This window comes from Ranitomeya variabilis, chromosome 3, assembly GCF_051348905.1.
Source record: "Ranitomeya variabilis isolate aRanVar5 chromosome 3, aRanVar5.hap1, whole genome shotgun sequence".
In the NCBI taxonomy this organism is placed as follows: Eukaryota; Metazoa; Chordata; class Amphibia; order Anura; family Dendrobatidae; genus Ranitomeya; species Ranitomeya variabilis.
The window spans coordinates 320,251,234-320,272,424 of NC_135234.1; the positions used below are offsets into that span (position 1 = coordinate 320,251,234).

General features: G+C 44.4%; 1 protein-coding gene across 4 annotated transcripts in view; it reads right to left on the bottom strand.

Annotated features, from left to right (window-relative positions):
- Positions 1-7,047: 7,047 nt before the first annotated feature.
- The window catches only part of DHDDS (dehydrodolichyl diphosphate synthase subunit), a 75,871-nt gene continuing 61,727 nt past the window's right edge, over positions 7,048-21,191 (bottom strand). For all 4 annotated transcript variants that reach the window (XM_077295715.1, XM_077295716.1, XM_077295717.1 and 1 more), the window contains exons 8-9: positions 19,952-20,059; positions 7,048-7,304 (exon numbers count right to left, since the gene is read on the bottom strand). In XM_077295715.1, the coding sequence (XP_077151830.1) occupies positions 7,071-7,304; positions 19,952-20,059 (342 nt within the window). In that variant the 3' untranslated portion in view covers positions 7,048-7,070. The remainder of the gene's footprint in view (positions 7,305-19,951; positions 20,060-21,191) is intronic.

The window sequence follows — 21,191 nt, forward strand, 5'->3', positions numbered from 1 at the left end:
ATGTCACGTTTGGAGAGTCCCTATGTGCCTAAACATTGGAGCTCCCTCACAAGTGACCCCATTTTGGAAACTAAACCCCCCAAGGAGCTTATCTAGATGCATAGTGAGCACTTTGCACCCTCAGGTGCTTCCCAAATTGATCCATAAAAATGAAAAATAACTTTTTTTTTTTTCACAAAAAATTTCCTTTAGCCTCAATTTTTTCATTTTCACATGGGCAACAGGATAAAATGGATCCTAAAATGTGTTGGGCAATTTCTTCTGAGTACACCGATACCTCATATGTGGTCACAAACTACTGTTTGTGCACACGGCAAGGCTCGGAAGGGAAGGAGCGCCAATTGACTTTTGAATGAAAAATTTGCTCCAAATGTTAGCGGACACCATGTCGCGTTTGGAGAGCCCCTGTGTGCCTAAACAATGGAGTTCCCTCACAAGTAACCCCATTTTAGAAACTAGACCCCCCTCAAGGAACTTATCTAGATGCATAGTGAGCACTTTGAACCCCCCGGTCACCTCACAAATTGATCCGTAAAAATGAAAAAGTACTTTTTTTCACAAAAAATTTCTTTTAGCCTCAATTTGTTCATTTCCACATGGGCAACAGGATAAAAGGGATCCTAAAATTTATTAGGCAATTTCTCCTGAGTACACTGAAACCTCACATGTGGGGGTAAACCACTGTTTGGGCACACAGCAGGGCTCAGAAGGGAAGGAGCGCCATTTGACTTTTTGAATGAAAAATTAGCTCCAATCGTTAGCGGACACCATGTCGCATTTGGAAAGCCCCTGTGTGCCTAAAGATTGGCGCTCCCCCACAAGTGACCCCATTTTGGAAACTAGACCTCCCATGGAAATAATCTAGATGTGTGGTGAGCACTTTGAACTCCCAAGTGCTTCACAGAAGTTTATAACGCAGAACGGTGCAAATAAAAAATCATTTTCCTTTCCTCAAAAATTATTTTTTAGCAAGCAATTTTTTATTTTCACAAGGGTAACAGGAGAAATTGGACCCCAAAAGTTGTTGTCCAGATTGTACTGAGTACGCTGATACCCCATATGTGGGGGGGAACCACTGTTTGGGCACACGTCAGGGCTCGGAAGGGAAGTAGTGATGTTTTGAAATGCAGACTTTGATGGAATGGTCTGCGGGCGTCACGTTGCGTTTGCAGAGCCCCTGATGTGCCTAAACAGTAGAAACCCCCAAGTGACCCCATTTTGGAAACTAGACCCCCCAAGGAACTTATCTAGATGTGTGGTGAGCACTTTGATCCCCCAAGTGCTTCACAGAAATTTATAACGCAGAGCCGTGAAAATAAAAAATCTTTTTTTTTCCCACAAAAATAAGTTTTTAGCCCCCCATTTTTTTTACTTTCCCAAGGGTAACAGGAGAAATTAGATGGCCAAAGTTGTTGTGCAATTTTTCCTGAGTACGGCGATAACCCATATGTTTGGGTAAACCACTGTTTGGGCGCACGTTGGGGCTCGGAAGGGAGGGAGCACCATTTGACTTTTTGAACGCAAGATTGGCTGAAAATCAATGGTGGCGCCATGTCGCGCTTGGAGACCCCTGATGTGCCTAAACAGTGGAAACCCCTCAATTCTAACTCCAACACTAACCCCAACACACCCCTAACCCTAATCCCAACTCTAGCCATAACCCTAATCACAACCCTAACCCCAACACACCCCTAACCCTAATCCCAACCCTAACCACAACCCTAACCACAACCCTCATCTTAACCCTATTTCCAACCCTAGCCCTAATTCCAACCGTAACCCTAAGTCTATGTGCCCACGTTGCGGATTCGTGTGAGATTTTTCGCACCATTTTTGAAAAATCCGCAGGTAAAATGCACTGCGTTTTACCTGCGGATTTACCGCGGATTTCCAGTGCTTTTTGTGCGGATTTCACCTGTGGATTCCTATTGAGGAACAGGTGTAAAATCCGCACAAAGAATTGACATGCTGCAGAAAATACAATGCAGCGTTTCCGCGCTGTATTTTCTGCACCATGGGTACAGCGGATTTGGTTTTCAATAGGTTTACATGGTACTGTAAACCTGATGGAAAACTGCTACGAATCCGCAGTGGCCGATCCGCTGCGGATCCGCAGCCAAATCCACACCGTGTGCACATAGCCTAATTCTAACCCTAATTCTAACCCTAAGCCTAGCCCTATCCCTAGTGGAAAAATAAAAGTAAAGATTTTTTCTTTATTTTATTATTGTCCCTACCTATGGAAGGGACATCGGAGGTTGGTAAGTATGAGGGGGGGGGGGGGTGTGTTTTTGGGGGGGGAGATCGGACTGCGGGGGGAGCGGACAAGAGGACGGGGGGACCGGAGGACAGCAGATGACAGGATGGAGGACGGTGGGGAGATCGGTGCTGGGGGGGCAGATCGCGATCTCCAGCCATGGCTGATGCTATTGCAGCATCGGGCATGGCTGGATTGTAATATTTCACCAATTTTCATTGGTGAAATATTACTATCGCTCTGATTGAAAGTGAAACGTCACTTTCAACATCCAATCAGGGCGATCGTAGCCACGGGGGGGGGGGGCGTAGCCACACCCCCTGGGCTCAAGTACTACTCCCCCTGTCCCTGCAGGTCGGGTGAAATTAGTTAACCCTTTCACCTGGCCTGCAGGAGCGCAATCCGACCATGACGCATATGCTGCATCACAGGTCGGATTGGCACAGGTTTTCATGACGCATACGCTGCGTCAAAGGTCGGGAAGGGGTTAATTCAATGTTTGACCAAATATAGCAGGATCATTTTTAGTTGATAATTCTGTATTGCTCATGAATGATGTTATTAATTAACACGTAGAATATGTTAGAATGTTGCGTTTTTGATGCATTTTTTAAGGCAAATTTGAAGCTGCGTTTTACAGTACCAACAAAAGCTATGAGATTTCAGAAATCTCATGCACACACTGTTTTTTCCCCTGACTGATTTGGAAAAGGGCTGCGTTCTTGCAAACTGCAGCATATCACTTCTTTCAGAGTTTTTTCAGCATTTTTTTCACCCACCGAAAGCAATGAATAAGTGCAAAAAATGCAGGTATCGGGTTTTGGTGCATTTTTGGTGCAAAAACCTTAAGGAAGTTGCATCATGATTTTTGGGGGGCACTAAACGATCAGCATGCACAACAAAAATGCAGCAAATACGCAGCAAAAACCTGCTTTTTGTAAGCAGCTTGTTTATTGCCAAGAGAGCAAACTTTGCCTGCAGAAAAAAATGCGGCAAAACCGCAATGTGTGAACATAGCCTAAGAGAGATGAGGGCTTTTTATAGAAAGCTAGAAACATCTTTGTTACAGCTCATTAAAAAAATAAGACAAGAATCATAAGTATATAAAAAAGTCATTTTGTACCAATATGACACCAGGTCTTCCTTGTATGGTATGAATTTCTATTTTACTTAACAGACTCTAAATACACTGTGTGCAGAATTATTAGGCAAGTTGTATTTTGAACACATGATACTTTTTATACATGTCCTACTCCAAGCTGTTCAGGCTTGAGAGCCAGCTACCAATTAAGTAAATCAGGTGATGTGCATCTCTGTAATGAGGAGGGGTGTTGTCTAATGACATCAAAACCATATATAAGGTGTGCTTAATTATTAGGCAACTTCCTTTCCTTTGGGTCAGAACAGAGATTTGATGGGCTCTGAAAAGTCCAAAATTGTGAGATGTCTTGCAGAGAGATGCAGCAGTCTTGAAATTGCCAAATTTTTGAAGCGTGATCACCGAACAATCAAGCGTGTTATGGCAAATAGCCAACAGGGTTGCAAGAAGAATGTTGGGCAAAAAAGGCGCAAAATAACTGCCCATGAATTGAGGAAAATCAAGCGTGAAGCTGCCAAGATGCCATTAGCCACCAGTTTAGCCATATTTCAGAGCTGCAACGTTACTGGAGTAACAAAAAGCACAAGGTGTGCAATACTCAGGGTCATGGCCAAGGTAAGGAAGGCTGAAAAACGACCACCTTTGAACAAGCAACATAAAACATCAAGACTGGGCCAAGAAAGACTGACTTTTCAAAGGTTTTATGGACTGATGAAATGAGAGTGACTCTTGATGGGCCAGATGGATGGCCAGAGGCTGGGTCAGTAAGGTGCAGAGAGCTCCACTCCAACTCAGATGCCAGCACGGTGGAGGTGGGGTACTGGTATGGGCTGGTATCATCTAAGATTAAAGGGCCACTGTCACCCCCCTCCAGCCGTTATAAACTAAAAGAGCCACCTTGTGCAGCAGTAATGCTGCATTCTAACAAGGTGGCTCTTTTAGTTTTAGGTTCAAGCATACCCCAAATAAAACGTTTTTATACTTAGCCACAATTCCTGTCTCTAGCCACATAGGCGGGTCCTCACTCCCCAGCTTGGCCAGCTCCTCTGCCGTCACTCCCATCTTCCTGCGCTTTTGGCGCCGCCCCCTCAGCGCTGTTATCGTTTCAAATCCGGCGCCTGCGCTGTGTACTGGTGTCCTGCGCAGACGCAGTAAGCTCTGGCCGTCTGATGTAATGGCTGATACCAGAGAACAAAAGACATCCACAGAACACCAGGATGGATCTGCTGCACAGCAAATAGCTGTAGGACCTGCAATGACGTCACTGCCATGTGATTGCCCTAATCACATGGCAGTGACATCATCGCAGGTCCTACAGCTATTTGCTGTGCAGCAGATCCATCCTGGTGTTCTGTGGATGTCTTTTGTTCTCTGGTATCAGCCATTACATCAGACGGCCAGAGCTTACTGCGTCTGCGCAGGACACCAGTACACAGCGCAGGCGCCGGATTTGAAACGATAACAGCGCTGAGGGGGCGGCGCCAAAAGCGCAGGAAGATGTGAGTGACAACAGAGGAGCTGGCCAAGCTGGGGAGTGAGGACCCGCCTACGTGGCTAGAGACAGGAATTGTGGCTAAGTATAAAAACGTTTTATTTGGGGTATGCTTGAACCTAAAACTAAAAGAGCCACCTTGTTAGAATGCAGCATTACTGCTGAACAAGGTGGCTCTTTTAGTTTATAACGGCTGGAGGGGGGTGACAGTGGCCCTTTAACTTGTGGGACCTTTTCGGGTTGAGGATGGAGTGAAGCTCAACTCCCAGACCTACTGCCAGTTTCTAGAAGACAACTTCTTCAAGCAATGGTACAGGAAGAAGTCGGAATCGTTTAAGAAAAACATGATTTTCATGCAGGACAATGCTCCATCACATGCCTCCAACTACTTCACAGCGTGGCTGGCCAGTAAAGGTCTCAAAGAATAAAAAATAATGACATGGCCCCCTTGTTCACCTGATCTGAACCCCATAGAGAACCTATGGTCCCTCATACAATGTGAGATCTACAGGGAGGGAAAACAGTACACCTCTCGGAACAGTGTCTGGGGGGCTGTGGTGGCTGCTGCACCCAATGTTGATCGTAAACAGATCAACCAACTGACAGAATCTATGGATGGAAGGCTGTTGAGTGTCATCATAAAGAAAGGTGGCTATATTGGTCACTAATTTTTCGGAGTTTTGTTTTTGCATGTCAGAAATGTTTATTTCTAAATTTTGTGCAGATATATTGGTTTACTTGGTGAAAATAAACAAATGAGATGGGAATATATTTGGTTTTTATTAAAGTTGCCTAATAATTCTGCACAGTAATAGTTACCTGCACAAACAGATATCCTCCTAAGATAGCCAAATCTAAAAAACCCCACTCCAACTTCCAAAAATATTAAGCTTTGATATTTATGAGTCTTTTGCATTGATGGAGAACATAATTGTTGATCAATAATAAAAATAATCCTCTAAAATACAACTTGCCTAATAATTCTGCACACAGTGTAGACGTAGCCGTGCATTATACGAGATTTTTACCCAGCTATACCCACCTCTTTTTCCTGTATCTGTATTTCCGTTTTTTTTATATAAAAATATGATTCTTGTCTTTTTTAATGTACTGTAATAAAGAGGTGTTTAGCCTTCTATAAAAAGCCTGATCTCTCGGTGTTGGATATGCTTTTTTTTGGCCAAACTATTTAGGACTGAGGATACTGGTGTAGTGATGTTTAATAAAGATGTTTTTAGCCTTCTATAAAAAGCCTTATCTTTTTTGGTGTTGGATACATTTTTTTGGCCTAAATTATTTAGGATTGAGGATACTGGTGTACTGACGTTATAAATATCCAAATGACCTTTGTCAGAAAAATTTTAAAGACTATTAGTATTAGACGTTATATTACTTTTCTCACCTTGTGTCCTGAAGAATAACCAATAAGCCACGTGTTCAGAATTTGCCTTTGTGGCAAAGGGTGCGAAAATTCCCAATACACTCACGATGGTTAACTTATCTAGGCATGATTACAGGGACTCTGTCAGCCCCAAAATCGTATATGAAGTAAGCCCACCGGCATCAGGGGCTTATCTACAGCATTCTGTAATGCTGTAGATAAGCCCCCGATGTATCCTGAAAGATGAGAAAAACAGGTTATAATATACTCACTCAGGGGCGGTCCCGCTGCAGTCCGGGTCCGATGGGTGTCGCGGTCCGGGGCCTCCAATCTTTTTACGATGACGTCCTTGTCTTCACGCCACAGCTCCTGCGCAGGTGTACTTTATCTGCCCGGTTGAGGGCAGAGCAAAGCACTGCAGTGTGCAGGCTCTGGGAAAGGTCAGAGAGCCCCGGAACCTGCGCACTGCAGTACTTTGCTCTGCCCTCAACAGGGCAGACAAAGTACGCCTGCGCCGGAGCAAGAAGACAAGAAGAGGACGTCATCGAATGAAGATAGGAGGACCCGGACCGCGACACCCATCGGACCAGACCGGGACCGCCCCTGGGCGAGAATAATCTAACCTCTTTTTCTCATCTTTCAGGATACATCGGGGGCTTATCTACAGCATTACAGAATGCATTACAGAATACTGCAGATAAGCCCGATGATGGTAGGCTTACCTCATATACGATTTTGGGGGTGACAGGTTCCCTTTAAAGACTTGTCCAGATATTCTAAACTGATTATATTCTGGTAAAGAAAATGAGAAGCCATGCTCAAGAACAACATATTCTCCAGTTTAATGTGTGCAGAGTGATTGTAGAAAACCCTCCCTTTTCTTTTCCAGTGCTCTTAAAAAGTTTTGTGTCCTCTGTTCTCTCTCTGTCCGACACTGAAACATTAGACTCTGGAAAACCTTTGTCTTCTCCTCCTCGTCACTAAATTCAATGAGATGTAGATTCATCTGTACCCAGGTCTCATCTGTATAATTTTGCAGCCTGGATTGCTCCGAATTGTACAGCTCTCTGGACTTCTGTGGGCAGAAAAAAGTCTTTAGTAATTAAACAGAAGAATTTAAAGGATATCTGTCACCCCAAAATTCACATATAAGCTGCGGCCACCGCCATCAGGGCCTCATCTACAGCATTCTGTAATGCTTTAGATAAGCCCCTGATGTATCCTGAAAGATAAGAAAAACAGGTTATATTATACTCACCCAGGGGCGGTCCCGCTGCGGTCCGGTCCGATGGGTGTCGCGGTCCGGGTCCAGCGCCTCCCATCTTCATATGATGACGTTGTCTTCTTTTCTTCCTGCTGCGGATCCTGCAAAGGCGTACTTTGTCTGAGGGCAGCGTAAAGTACCTCAGTGCGCAGACGCCTGACCTCTCTGACCTTTCCCTGCACTTGTGCACTGCAGTACTTTGCTCTGCCCTCAACAGGGCAAATAAAGTACGCCTGCGCAGGAGCTGCGGCAGGAAGAAAAGAAGAGGATTTTATGCTTTTTTGCTAAAAAAAAACCCCAACATGTTAACTAAATACCATATACTTTTACATGTTTTACTAGTTATTTATTTACTGCAGTGTGCCTATGTAAGGAGGTCGAGAGCACTGCGGGTACCCGCGTGCCGAGTCCGGAACTAGAAAGGCTGCATCCCCTGTTCCAGGGGGGAAGCCTGAGTGAGCCGGACCTTCCCCTTTTGCCTGGGAGAAGCGCTGGAGACACGGACCTTCCTGGTGTCCCAGGAGGGCGGGCGGATAGAGAAGAAAAGCACGTGCAGCAGCGGGGGATAAAAGCAGAAAGCGCGCACAACAGGTCAGTTTGGCGCAAACGGAGGGCAGCGCACACCGAGCAGAGCAGAAGGACACCGAGCAGAGCAGAAGGACAGACTGCTGCACTGAGGGGAGCTGTGTGTCAAGCAGCAGCAGTCATCAGAGAGAGGAGTGCTCCATCTGGGGAGTACCAGCATCGTGCAGACCAGCGTCCGCCATCTCCCGTCGTCAGCAGCGGGGATTAGAGAGGGAGAGTGATGTGCGGTGTGTGCCTGGTGACTACAGAGAGAGGTGCAGTGTACCCGTGACTATCAGAAAGCAAGGCGCCAAATGCACAGTGTCCGTGAGTACACGTGCCCCATAAGAGTGACCGGGGACAGGACAGACCCTTGCATCTTGACTGTGCCATTACAGATTTGCCGAGCCATATTGAGATCGTACAGGACTGTGGCCCGTACCCTTGTCAGACACTACAGCAGGGACCAGTGAGTCCTTCGGTCCCAGAGCATCCATACAGCGTAGGCCCGTGACCAAGCACTGCCACTGGCACCAGAGACTGTGAGGTGAGTCATACAGGGGCCGCGTCGGGCTCAGACAGTGCTGTGACCCACGCTCTTCCAGCCACATCAGGATATGGACTAGGGATCAGCGGAAGGTACCGGAGACCGACTGCTGCTGACAGAAGACGGGGCATTAATGGCCACAGGACCTTCAGGGAAAAGATACCGCACCAGCTGTTGTCGGCGCTATTTCATGGACTTATTGACTAATCAAAACTGCCGTTACTAGTACCGTTATTCTTCACCTCATCATATCCTTTGCCACTGAACTGTTTTATCCCGTTTAACCCTTTACCTCCCTGCGTGGAGTATTCCCGTTAATAAACTTGTTAACACTTGCTCTGCCTCCTGTCCGTCACTTCATCCCGCGTTGCTGCAATTCTTACATTTGGCGTATTTGGCAGGATGCAGTCTATGGTCGCAGAGGTGGCACACCAAGCGGTCAAGTGTGTCCCAAGAGCCAGTATACCGCTGGGGACAATATTGAGTAACCTACCTAAGTTTACAGGGAGCAACATTCTGCTATGGAGTTGGACAGAGCGAGTCATGGGGATGTTGAGGATGTACCCCATGACCCCTGTAATGGAGGCAGAGATTGCCCTGATGGCTCTGGACGGAGAGGCGAGGACCTCTATGATGTTACGGCCTCCCCATGAGCGGGAGTTCTTTAACAAGGTGCTATAGATTTTAGACGAGATGCACAGAGACCCCACAGATGTAGGAGAATTGCGCGCGAGTCTATTTAGCCGTATTCAAAGGGAGGGGGAGACCGTGACCCAATACATGAATGCATGCTGCAATTACCAAGCGAGGCGATATAGGCGTAGGACCCCCGATATAGTTTTGCGAGATCAGTTGGTGACAGGCCTTAGACATGCGTTGCTTAGGCAAGCCTTGTGTGAGCACCTGCGAGCTAATCCACGCATGACTTTTTCAGACAGTGGGGCAGAGGCACGCATAGGAGAGCAGGAGCAGGGGTCCGCAGCCTTGACAGGGATGATCCGGATCCGCGAGGTACCTATTTCAAATGAGGAAGAGCCAGAGTGGTCCCGTGAATTACAGCAGGGAATGCAGAAAATATGGGAAGAAATCGAGAGCTTGAAAGAGGCCCTGGCTGCCACCTTGGAATTGAATGCCATAGCCCGATGTAACTCATGTGAACAGGTGAAAGAGGATAGAGTTGAGATGCGGAGCATGAAGACAACTTCAGCAGCAGCTTCAGAATTCAACCCCATATCGTGGGGAGAAGAGCGAATGTGGAGGGGGTATGCTTCCTGTAGAGGATGAGGATCCCGACCAAAGTGTCTACCAGACAGGCGCAAAGTGGGTGTTGGACGTGCGGAAGACTGAGACCCCTGTCCAGAAGTTGCCCTACCCAAGAAAAACGACGGAGAAGATCCGCTCACCCCTCCGAAGGTCCTGCTAATTGGAGAGAACATCACCCCTGGGAGAAAAAGTATGGCGAGAAGAGAGGAGCCGCACTCAAAGCCAGACAGAGCCAAGACGTCGGACGCCGAAAAGCGATGAAGGTGTCAACTGTCTACGGTGAGGTGTCTGCGCTGTGCAGATGCATGAAGGCGGATCTGGTGAAACTCCAAGTTGGATCCGAAGGGCCAGTCAGGGAGGATCAACCCGAAGGGGAAGAAGGTGTCTACCCGAATAGTACACCGAAGTGTGTCGCGTCCCTGCCTGTTACAAGATCCAGTAGAAGGGGAGAAAGAGTCAAATGTCCCTGAAACACCTACTTCCACCGTTCCAGATTGTGAGGAAGGAGAACCACTTGTTTAGTTCCCTGAAGATGAAAGTTCGCTGCCCGCCAGCACAAGGGTTCCTGACCAGATGGAAGAGATGCAAAGTGTACCTGAGACATTTCCTCCTGCAGCTGTTTATTATAAACAGGAAGAATTTCTTGACCAGGCAGATGTTGACTCAGAAGAGGAACAGGTTTCAGAGAGGACTTCTCCATTGAACTCGGATGTGCCTCCGTTTTCCCCGACCCAGTTTGAAGTTCTGAGTACCCCTAACAAGCAGATTCAGAAGGAGCCTCAAAGTGCTCAGTGTGCACAGAACAAACTTTTTTTGGCAGAATGTAATGCAAGAGAGGCAGAACTGGATGCGAAAATTGTGGTCATCTGTCCTACTTTCGAAGGTGCATGAAGAATTCTCGCCCGTGAAATGGTGAGCTAAAGGAGTGGGGGAATGTAAGGGGGTCGACAGCACTGTGGGTACCTGTGTGCCGGGTCCAGAACTAGAGAGGCTGCATCCCCTGTTCCCGGAGGGTGAGTCTTCCTCTATTGCCTGGGGGAAGCGCTAAAGAGACGTTCCTGCTGTCCCAGGAGGGTGGGCAGATAGAGAAGAAAAGGGCATGCAGCAGCAGGGGGATAAAAGCAGAAAGCGCACATAACAGGTCAGTTTGGCGCGAACGAAGGGCAGCGCACAGACAGGCGAGTGGTGCGCTCCGCTGCCCCCACCAGAGTACCGGCGCTGCGACAGGTGGCATAGAGAGCCCCCCCACCTGCAGAGGGACCGCTGCAGAACAGAGCAGAGCCGTGCACACAGAGCAGACCAGAAGGATAGGGACTGCTGCATTGAGGGGAGCTGTGTGTCTAGCAGCAGCAGCCAGAGAAAGGAGTGCTCCATCTGGGGAGTACCAGCATCGTGCAGATCAGCGTTTGCCATCTCCTGTCGTCAGCAGCAGGGATTAGAGAGGGAGAGTGATGTGCAGTGTGTGCCTGGCGACTACAGAGAGAGGTGCAGTGTACCGGTGACTACCAAAAAGCAAGGCGCCAAATGCACCATGTATGTATGACACACATGCCCCATAAGAGTGATCGGGGACAGGACTGAACCTTGCATCCTGACTGTGCCATTATAGATTTGCCGAGCCATCTTTGGCTCATATAGGACTGCGGCCCGTAACCTTGTCAGACACTACAGCAGGGACCAGTGAGTCCTTCGGTCCCAGAGCATCCATACAGCGTAGGCCCGTGACCAAGCATTGCCACTGGCACCAGAGACTGTGAGGTGAGTCATACAGGGGCCGCGTCGGGCTCAGACAGTGCCGTGACCCACGCTCTTCCAGCCACATCAGGATATGGACTAGGGATCAGCGGAAGGTACCGGAGACCGACCGCTGCTGCTAGAAGACGGGGCATTAATGGCCACACGACCTTCATGGAAAAGATACCTCGCAAGCTGTTGTCGGCGCTAACCATTTCATGGACTTCGGAAGCATTGATTCTCATTAAAACTGCCGTTAGTAGTACCGTTATTCTTCACCTCACCATATCCTTTGCCATTGAACTGTTTTATCCCGTTTAACCATTCACCTCCCTGCGTGGAGTATTCCCCTGTTAATAAACTTGTTAACCCTTGCTCTGCCTCCTGTTCGTCACTGCATCTTGCATTCCTGCGATTCTTACACCTACACATTTCTATTCTATGAGCTGCCAATAGTTCTGCTTATCCAGTAAGAAATAAAATATTCCTGTTTTTTAAACAATGCCATGTTCAGTTGCTATAAATAAGACAATTAAACCCCTTAAATACTGCCAAACTAAAATGTATGCATGGATGTTATAGACTTGGAAGTGAAAGTGAAGATTTGGCTTTCAAAATTGATAAAATGGAACTACTTGGGTAACATAAAGAGCTACTTTTTTTTTTCATAATGTATTCGGTAAAGCTCATTGAGGTAAGAGATCACTATGAAAATTTAATAGAGAGGCAAAGAGTTGCTAGAAGGAGACAGGTAGAAACAGAAAAGTTCACTTGAAATATGACAGGTTCTCTGTTACCCCTTTACCCCGAGGGAGGTTTGCATGTTAATATCCGGGTCAATTTTTACAATTCTGACCACTGTCTCTTTATGAGGTACCGTATTTTGCGGATTATAAGACGCACCCCAAATTTTGAGGGGAAAAATATTTTAAAAAAAAGTTGTTTTTTTTCCTAAAATGGTGGTGCATCTTACATTCCATGCATCTTATTGCTTACTGGGGGTGGTGGCTGCGGTGAACCAGGGTCCCGGGGTCGCTGCTGGAGGAGGCAAGAGTGGAGCGTTGCTGCAGGCTGGGATGAGGGGGTGTTCAGATGTGCACTGCTGCTTGGTGCCGAGATCTCCATCTGCGCATGCGCCGCCCCCGGCAGCCATTTTCCCGAAGTTCACCACATAGTAAACAATGTAAGTCCGGGGGCTCTGGGCTTTCACAATATGTCGGCAGACCCCCCGCACCACCGAGCACCCGTAGCTGCGCACATCCGAACACCCCCTCATCCCAGCCTGCGGCCTGTAGCAATGCTCCACTCTTGCCTCCTCCATAAGCGGCTCCCTCCGCGGCCGGTAAGGTATATCCGCATTATAAGAAGCACCCCCCTTTTCTCCCAAATTTGGTGAAAATAAAGTGCGTCTTATAATCCGAAAAATACGGTAATAACTCTGGAACGCTTCCATAGATCCCGGTGATTCTGAGAATGTTTTCTCGTGACATATTGCACTTCATGATAGTGGTAAAATTTATTTGACATGACTTGCATTTATTTGTAAAAAAACCAAACAAACAAAAAAAACGGAAATTTGGTGAAAATTTTGAAAATTTCGCAATTTTCCAACTTGGAATTTTCATGCCCTTAAATCACAGAGATATGTCACACAAAATACTTAATAAGCAACATTTCCCACATGTCTACTTTACATCAGCACAATTTTGGAGGCAATATTTTTTTTGTTAGGAAGTTATTCAGCTCAGTGTGTGGTAAAATTGATAATGCAGTTTTAGGGTATGTGCACACGCTGTAGATTTTGCTGCGGAACCGCAGCGTTTCCGCAGCTGCGGGTCCGCAGCGGTTTCCCATGAGTTTACAGTACAATGTAAACCTATGGGAAACGAAATCCGCAGTGCAGGTTTATATTCCGCAGCAGGTCAATTCTTTGTGTGGATTCCGCTGCGGGTTTACACCTGCTCCAATAGAAATCTGCAGGTGAAAACCCGCAGAGGAAACCGCAATAGAAACCGCGATAAATCCGCAGTTAAAACCGCAGCGGTTTTGCACTGCGGATTTATCAAATCCGCTGCGGAAAATTCCACAATGGAATCCGCAGCGTGTGCACAAGCCCTTATTCTTCGGGTCAGAACGATTACAGCGATACCTCACTCATCTTTTTTTTATGTTTTGGTGCTTTTATACAATAAAAACTATTTTATAGAAAAAAATAATTGTTTTTGCATCACTTTATTCTGAGAGCTATAACTTTTCTATCTTTCCGCTGATGGCGGCTTGTTTTTTGCGGGAAAAGATGACGTTTTCAGAGGTACCATGTTTATTTATATCCGTCATTTTGATTGCATGGTATTCCACTTTTTGTTCAGCGGTATGATAAAGCATTGTTTTTTTGTCTCGTTTTTTATCTTTATTCACTAAAGGGGTTAACTAGTGGGACAGTTGTGTATGTCGGGTTGTTGTGGACGCGGCGATACCAAATATGTATACTATTATTGTTTATAATTTTTTTAATTCAAATATTTATTTAGAGATAGACTATATATAGATTTTTGTTATTTATGATTTTTTAAAAAATATATTTGAACAATTATTGAAATTTTTTTTTTTTTACTTTTTTTTCTAACTTTTTTACTTTGTCCCACTATGGGACAATCATTTTTTGCAGGCTGATCACTTCTATAGCATGCAGATGAAGCAGCATCTGCATGCTATAGAAACTGTCAGTGCTGCACTTGACAGAGAGAGACTTGCTGATCATGCACTGTGCATGATCAACAAGTTTCCTAGCTCTGGTGACCTGGATGTCGTCATGACGACATCGGGTTACCATGGAAATGATCGGGACCCCGCACCACGCCGCAGGGTCTCCGATCCAAAGGCAGAGGGGCTGTCCGCCCTCTGTGGCTTCTGGAATGCTGCGATCGTGTTCGATCGCAATATTTCAGGGGTTAAAGTGCCGGGTGTCAGAGTCAGCTGACACCTGGCAGCGATCGCCCACGCACCCCCCGTGAGTGCAGGTGATCGCGATGACGTAATATTCCGTCCATGATCAAATAGGCCCAGGTCACGTGGACGGAATATTACGTCCGATGTCAGAAAGGGGTTACCATACCAAGGCAGCTTATTCTTTCAAAATTATGTACAATTTAAAGGGAACCTGTCGCATCCAAAAAAGCTATTTACCTGCCGATATAGGGCTTAATCTGCAGATAAATTGCATTTAAATCATGTTAGGCTGATCTACTGGAGCAGTGATTACAGGGAGAAAATGAAATTATATTCTCCCTGCTGCAGCTGGCTTTCAGTCATTGGGGTGGTGCAGGGGGCTTTTAGTCACCGTGCTGTAATCTCTCCCCGGCTGCCAAATTGCTGTGGGGAGAACACATTGTGCTCAAAGTATAGTGAGATGACTAACAACAGCTTGCATTTCTCCCTGTAGCCGCTGATCCAGTAGTCTGCCTACCAGGATTTAGACGCTATTTAACTGCAGATTACCACTATACCTGTAGGTAAATAGTATTTTTTGATGTTCCAGGCAAATTTTTCAAATCTGACAAGTCTCGCTTTACGTGGTAATAAGTTCGGATGGTCCTACGTATCCCAGTAATTCTGAGGGGTTCACTCATGGCACATTGCATTTCATGTTTGTAGTAAATTTAGGTCAATAAGTTTTGAGCTATTTTGAGAAAATATCTGAAGTCAACGATGTTCAGAAGGGAAGGAGCGCCATTTGATTTTTAAAAAATAAATAAATACAAGTACAGCAAAATAAGAATGAAAAGCACTGATTAGAAATCACAATTACATTTTCTATCATTATCATGTTCCTATTCGCTATTTATCTCTCTCTCTGAACATCTTTAATACAGAAAACCCTTTAATTGCTATGCTCCCTTTTATTACATACGTGGCACACGGACAGCGCACAGATGTCACATACGTACATGTACCGTTTTTTTTCAGTACAGGAATCACCAGGATGTGTGATGAGTGCCTAAGTTTGACCAAACTGAGCATCTTGCGAATGTAGCCATTCTAGAAGGGCTCTGTTATGCTATTAAGGGGACAAATAAAATGAGTCCCTGAATTCAAACATTTTTTTGGTGGCTCTCCACACTTGAACCTCGATTTTGGGAATGGGCAAGAAGGAGCTTTAGTATTGCTCTGCTGCCTCCAGCTATTTAACTTTTTGAGTGCATAACTTGCTGGAAGATTATTTTTCAGAGGTTTTAATGCGTCAGAATAGAAAACACCGCTCAATAAGGCTGTTTTTAAGTAGTAAATGGTGTTTAATAATTTGTGTTTAGCTGAAAAGATGAAAACATAGATCTCTAATTAGTATGTTTGGTTTCCCGATTTTAGAAACACCATACATGTGACCTTAATAATAATAATAATAATTTTTATTTATATAGCGCCAACATATTCCGCAGCGCTTTACAACTTATAGAGGCGACTTGTACAGACAATAGACATTACAGCATAACAGAAATCACAGTTCAAAATAGATACCAGGAGGAATGAGGGCCCTGCTCGCAAGCTTACAAACTATGACCTTAATTATTTTCATACAACATAGTTAAGGCAGACAACTGCAAAGGCTTTTAGGTTGATTAAAAAAAAAAAAAAAAGCATTCTCCCTCCAAGAAGTGACCCCATTCTGGAAACTACACCTCCTCAAGATATTTCTAAAAAGGTGTAAGTAGATGTTTTTCAAAACTAATGTATATTGGGTTCTGCAACGTGATAACTGCAATTTTTCTATAGAAATGCCATTTCAGTGCCCTATAATTTGTGCCAAGCTTATGCCATTGTAGACACACACCCCTTAACTTGTAAGGAAGGTACTCCCAGGCACAGCAATGCCACATATGTGGACATAAACTACTGTTTTGGCACGCTCCTGGGCTCAGACTGAAAGAAAGACCATATGGCTTTTGGAGCTCGGCATTTACTTGAGGTCACTTTTCTCTGATGATTTCTTTTTCCCTTAATAATAAAGACCCTCATTTAAAAACTGAATTTTGTGTTTACTTGTGTTAACATTGTCTAATATTTTAATTTATTTGGTGATCTGAAATATTTAAGGGTGACAAAAATGCAAAAGGAATAGGAAATCAGGAAGGGGGCAAACACTTTTTCACACAACTGTGTATATTTTAGATTTCACTGCTTTTTGGAACAAAATCAAGCTTTTATGTCAACATTTTTAAAGTCAAACTTTTTTCAGACAAAGCTATGTGAGGGCTTGATTTTTTTTTGGAAAGGAGTTGAAATTTTCAGAGTTACCATTTTGGAAAGCATACTACATTTTGATCACACTTTATTCCATTTTGTTTATGGGACATGTAGATAAAATAGAAATCAGCAGCGTAGCTACTGGGGAGTAAAGGGAGTTGTTGCTCTGGGGCTCTCACGCCGATTGGTCCCCCCCAATCGGCCACTCCTGTTAAATGTATCAGTATGGGCAGCATTGTGCCAGGATTCTGACATCTTGTGTGAGCTCAGACATGATTGGTCTGACCATGCCCTGCCATGGTTTGCCAGTGGACTGGCGGGGATCGGGTGTTAGGTATGACATTTTTTAAAATATTAAAATAAAAATAGTTTGTGTTAGTATTTTTGAGATAGATAACTTTGCTATCATTACTTGTAACATACTTTCAGCCTCCTCTATTAGGCCCTGCCTGTGAAGTACAAAAATGTAGACACCGAGGCCTTTAGACACCAGACTCTCTAACAACCCATCGGCACCTCACGATCATGTTCTGGGTTGAGACCGCTGCAAAGAGTTTACAATGGGCCCCCCTCACCCCATTTAGGCTTCAACTGCCATCAATGCAGCAGATGCAAGTTGGGATCAGCTGTAACACAATGTCAGCATACATTGTGTATGGAACAGGGTTCTCACGCTCGTGGCGGACATATGAAGAACTCCAGTATAAACAGACCTCAAAATAAGTACAGTCTCTTCACCCCCTAAAAACCCCCAAAAGAGCTCAGAAAAAACATGAAAAGGAACCTGAAAATATATACACTGTTTAACCGCTTAGATGCCAAGATCACAATTTAGGATCAGCTTTACATTTTAGCTGACAGTTGTTCCTGATGGCACAACTTATGCCTCACCCTGCACTATTACCGCTCTGAACATAAACATCAGACTGTAAAGTTTATAACATTATGGATTAATTAAACACAATATCATAGGATACCAGATAGAATCTCTGTCTGCAGATAAATACACACACTATGAACTCTGCAGTGCTAAAAGCGTCCGTGAGGACACTTCAGCAGCCCAATACTTAACTATTAATCCCAGGATGCCATAAGCAGTACAGACATTTCTTCCACCGCTGATAACAGCTCAGCAATATAACAGTAGTACAATTCCAGGTTGCCAACCATAGCTCACTCTTGGCCCCTATGCTCTGCTCACATCCCTGCACCTCCTGTCATCGTTAGTGCTGTACCCTCTGAACGGCAACAAGGGGACAGCTCTGTACTACAACAAAATGGTGCCTGGCTCCCCCAGGCATGTGACCTGGACAGCCTAAGGAGCGTGCCCAGCTAACAGCTGTAGCAGTCCCTGTGTAGGCGATGCGGTTGGATACCGATCACAGTCTCCTAGGCCCATGGGCTGGTGTATTATTATTCATTCATTAGGCTTTGCTTATATAGGGCTATCATATTCCATCATCATTGCCCCCATTTGGGCTCACAATCTAATTTCACTATCAGTATGTCTTTGGAATGTGTGAGGAAACCCATGCAAATACAGGGAGAACATGCAAACTCCTTGCAGATGTTGTCCTTGGTGGGATTTGAACCCAGGACCCCAGAGCAGCAAGGCTGAAATGCTAACCACTGAGTCACTGTGCGGCCCAATGTATTTGAGATGTGTAAGTGTCGTGCTCAGACACTTACACACAAAATAAAAATGGCAGCCCCCCAGTGGCTTCAGAGAAAAACAAAAATATGTTAACAGTACATTTAATGTATTAAAAATAACTGAATCTATAATAAATACAAAAATAAAAATCACAACACATTTCCTTTACGCACTATTATTTTTCATATATTCAGGCTATGTGCCCACGTTGCAGAATTTTCCTGAGCAAAACCGGACTCCTTTCGCAGGAAATCCACTCGTGTTTTTCTCGCGTTTTTTACCCGGCACGTCCCAATACAATTGTATAGCGGCAAAAATCGCCAAAATTCAGCAAAATTAATGAACATGCTGCGTTTTTTCTGCGATGCTTTTTTTGCAAAAACAAACGCCCACATCATGCTTTTTTTGCGGAAAAAAACGCAGCATGGACACAACAATGTGGAATTCCATAAAAAATAATGGGACGCGTTTTGTAAGAGCTTTTTAAGCATTTTCACCAAGAAAAAACACAAAAAACGCAATGTGTGCGCATGGCCTCAATCTAAAATGTAATAGGTTTGTTCCTTGCTGCTCTAAATGTACTCACAAATTTGAAGAGGCCAAGTATAGCCTAGTTGTGTTACCATGTGTATGCAAGAGTGCAAGAAGTTACCTGCCAGCAGCTTTGGAAAGCTGGGTAGTATGTACTAGTGTGCCGCACAGGGCGGGCATCTCACAGGCCTAGCAAAACAGTGATTTGTGGCAGCAAAGTGTGGTATGGATGTATGAACCGGCTGTGTGTTGCGTTTAGCTTATGGTCAGCCTATTGTGATAGAATAGTGGACAAGAGAGTGTGAGAAGCGGAGTCCCACTTTACAGTCACAAGAGGGTTATGAGATACAACAACCTGGACATTTTGGCCTGACTTTTCTTAGAAAGGCAGGCTCTTTTCTGGGGACTTTAGAGTTACTTTTCAACTGTTGCTAGTTGGTGATTTAAAAAAAATAAAAATAAATCACCAGTCTGAGGCTGCCCACTCTTATTAACCAAAAAGGGGCACCCCTACACTAATTATAGGTACTTTGCAATGACGGTGAAATAATTTGGAGAAAGGTGACTGAGGAACCTTAGAAAACTACAGTCTCCAGCAAGTGATGGCATACAGCATCCTCTCCTCTCCTACCTTGCTTGTTAGTCTATTACAGTAAAGCTGTAAAATAAAGAGTCAACAATGTGGCCAGTGGGAGAACAAGAATAATTCAAGATTATTTATTTAATTTGTATTTCAATAGAAAAATAGTTACAAAAAAAATCAGGTTACAATTTAGGTAATTTTCTGATAGTACTTTTTTTTTTAACATCAGGTTGTTGTACACTATTGGTAGCACTTGTAGTTTTCTGTATGTAATTGAACCTTTTAATGTAATAAACCAAACAAATAAAATCTACAGATGTGTAATAGAGCAATTTACTGACCTGAATTGCACTGTAGTTATACTGATAACGCAGAACAGCCTCACATAGGTTCCAGAAGGTGTACTCAGGCCACAAGACTGACTGGAATACCAAGCAGGCATGTGAAGTCTAGCAAGAGATTAAAGAAGTGATGAATCATTACAGGACTTTAAATTCAGGCTATTCTGTGTGCTGTTCTGTAGAATTGCTGGTATTCCAATAAATAAAGGGGCTGGCCATTTTCTATAATTTGTACAAATGCCTAGGAAAATAATATATTACCACAATAGTGCTGGTGTCTTCATTTCAAAAGAGGCACACCACTGCAGTGCTGCGCTCCAATCTGGAAAATACAGGTGCATCTCACAAAATTAGAATATCATCAAAAAGTTAATTTATTTCAGTTCTCAATACAAAAAGTGAAACTTATATTATATAAGAGACAAAAACCTGACTGGCACATCCAAACTAGTGTGAATAGGTGCATACCAGGAGCAGCTACCTCCATATACAATATACAAAAAAAGGTTGCACTCTATCGTGCTAAAGCATGTCAATTTGTAATATGTGCAATTTGAATAGCAAAACGGCTTTGGATGATTAGGAAAAAAACGCTTAGCATAAAATTTGGCCAAAAATTTAAGTGCCCATCAACCATCGTCAAGGTGGTCTCAGCCTGATGGGTCCCTGACCTGTGTGAATACCTCTCTAAGGCTGATGACTGAATTCCTGGGTGAATGTGGACACCTCTGTCAGCAATGCCTGCATTTATGGGTAAGTAGGGAACTGCTGTAATTAAAATCACCACCTGGTGGAGGGCGGAGGGCTCGATCAGTAAGCTAACATTACAAAAGACAAAAACCTTACTGGCACATCCAGACTAGTGTGAATAGGTGCATACCAGGAGGAGCTACCTCCATATACAAAAAAGGTTGCACTCTATCATGCATGTCAATTTGGAATATGTGAAATTTGAATATATGATATATAATATATATCATATATTATATGGAGTCATTACAAACAGAGTGATGTATTTCAAGTGTTTAGTTCTGTTAAAGTTGATTGCCAATAAAAATCCAAAAGTCATTATCTCAGTAAATTAGAATACGTTATAACACCAGCTTGAAAAAAATGTTCAGTAAATGCACTCAATACTTGGTCGGGGCTACTTTTCCATCAATTACTACATCAATGCTGCAATGCTGCATGGCGATGATCAGCCTGTGGCACTGCTGGGGTGTTAGGCCATGTGCACACG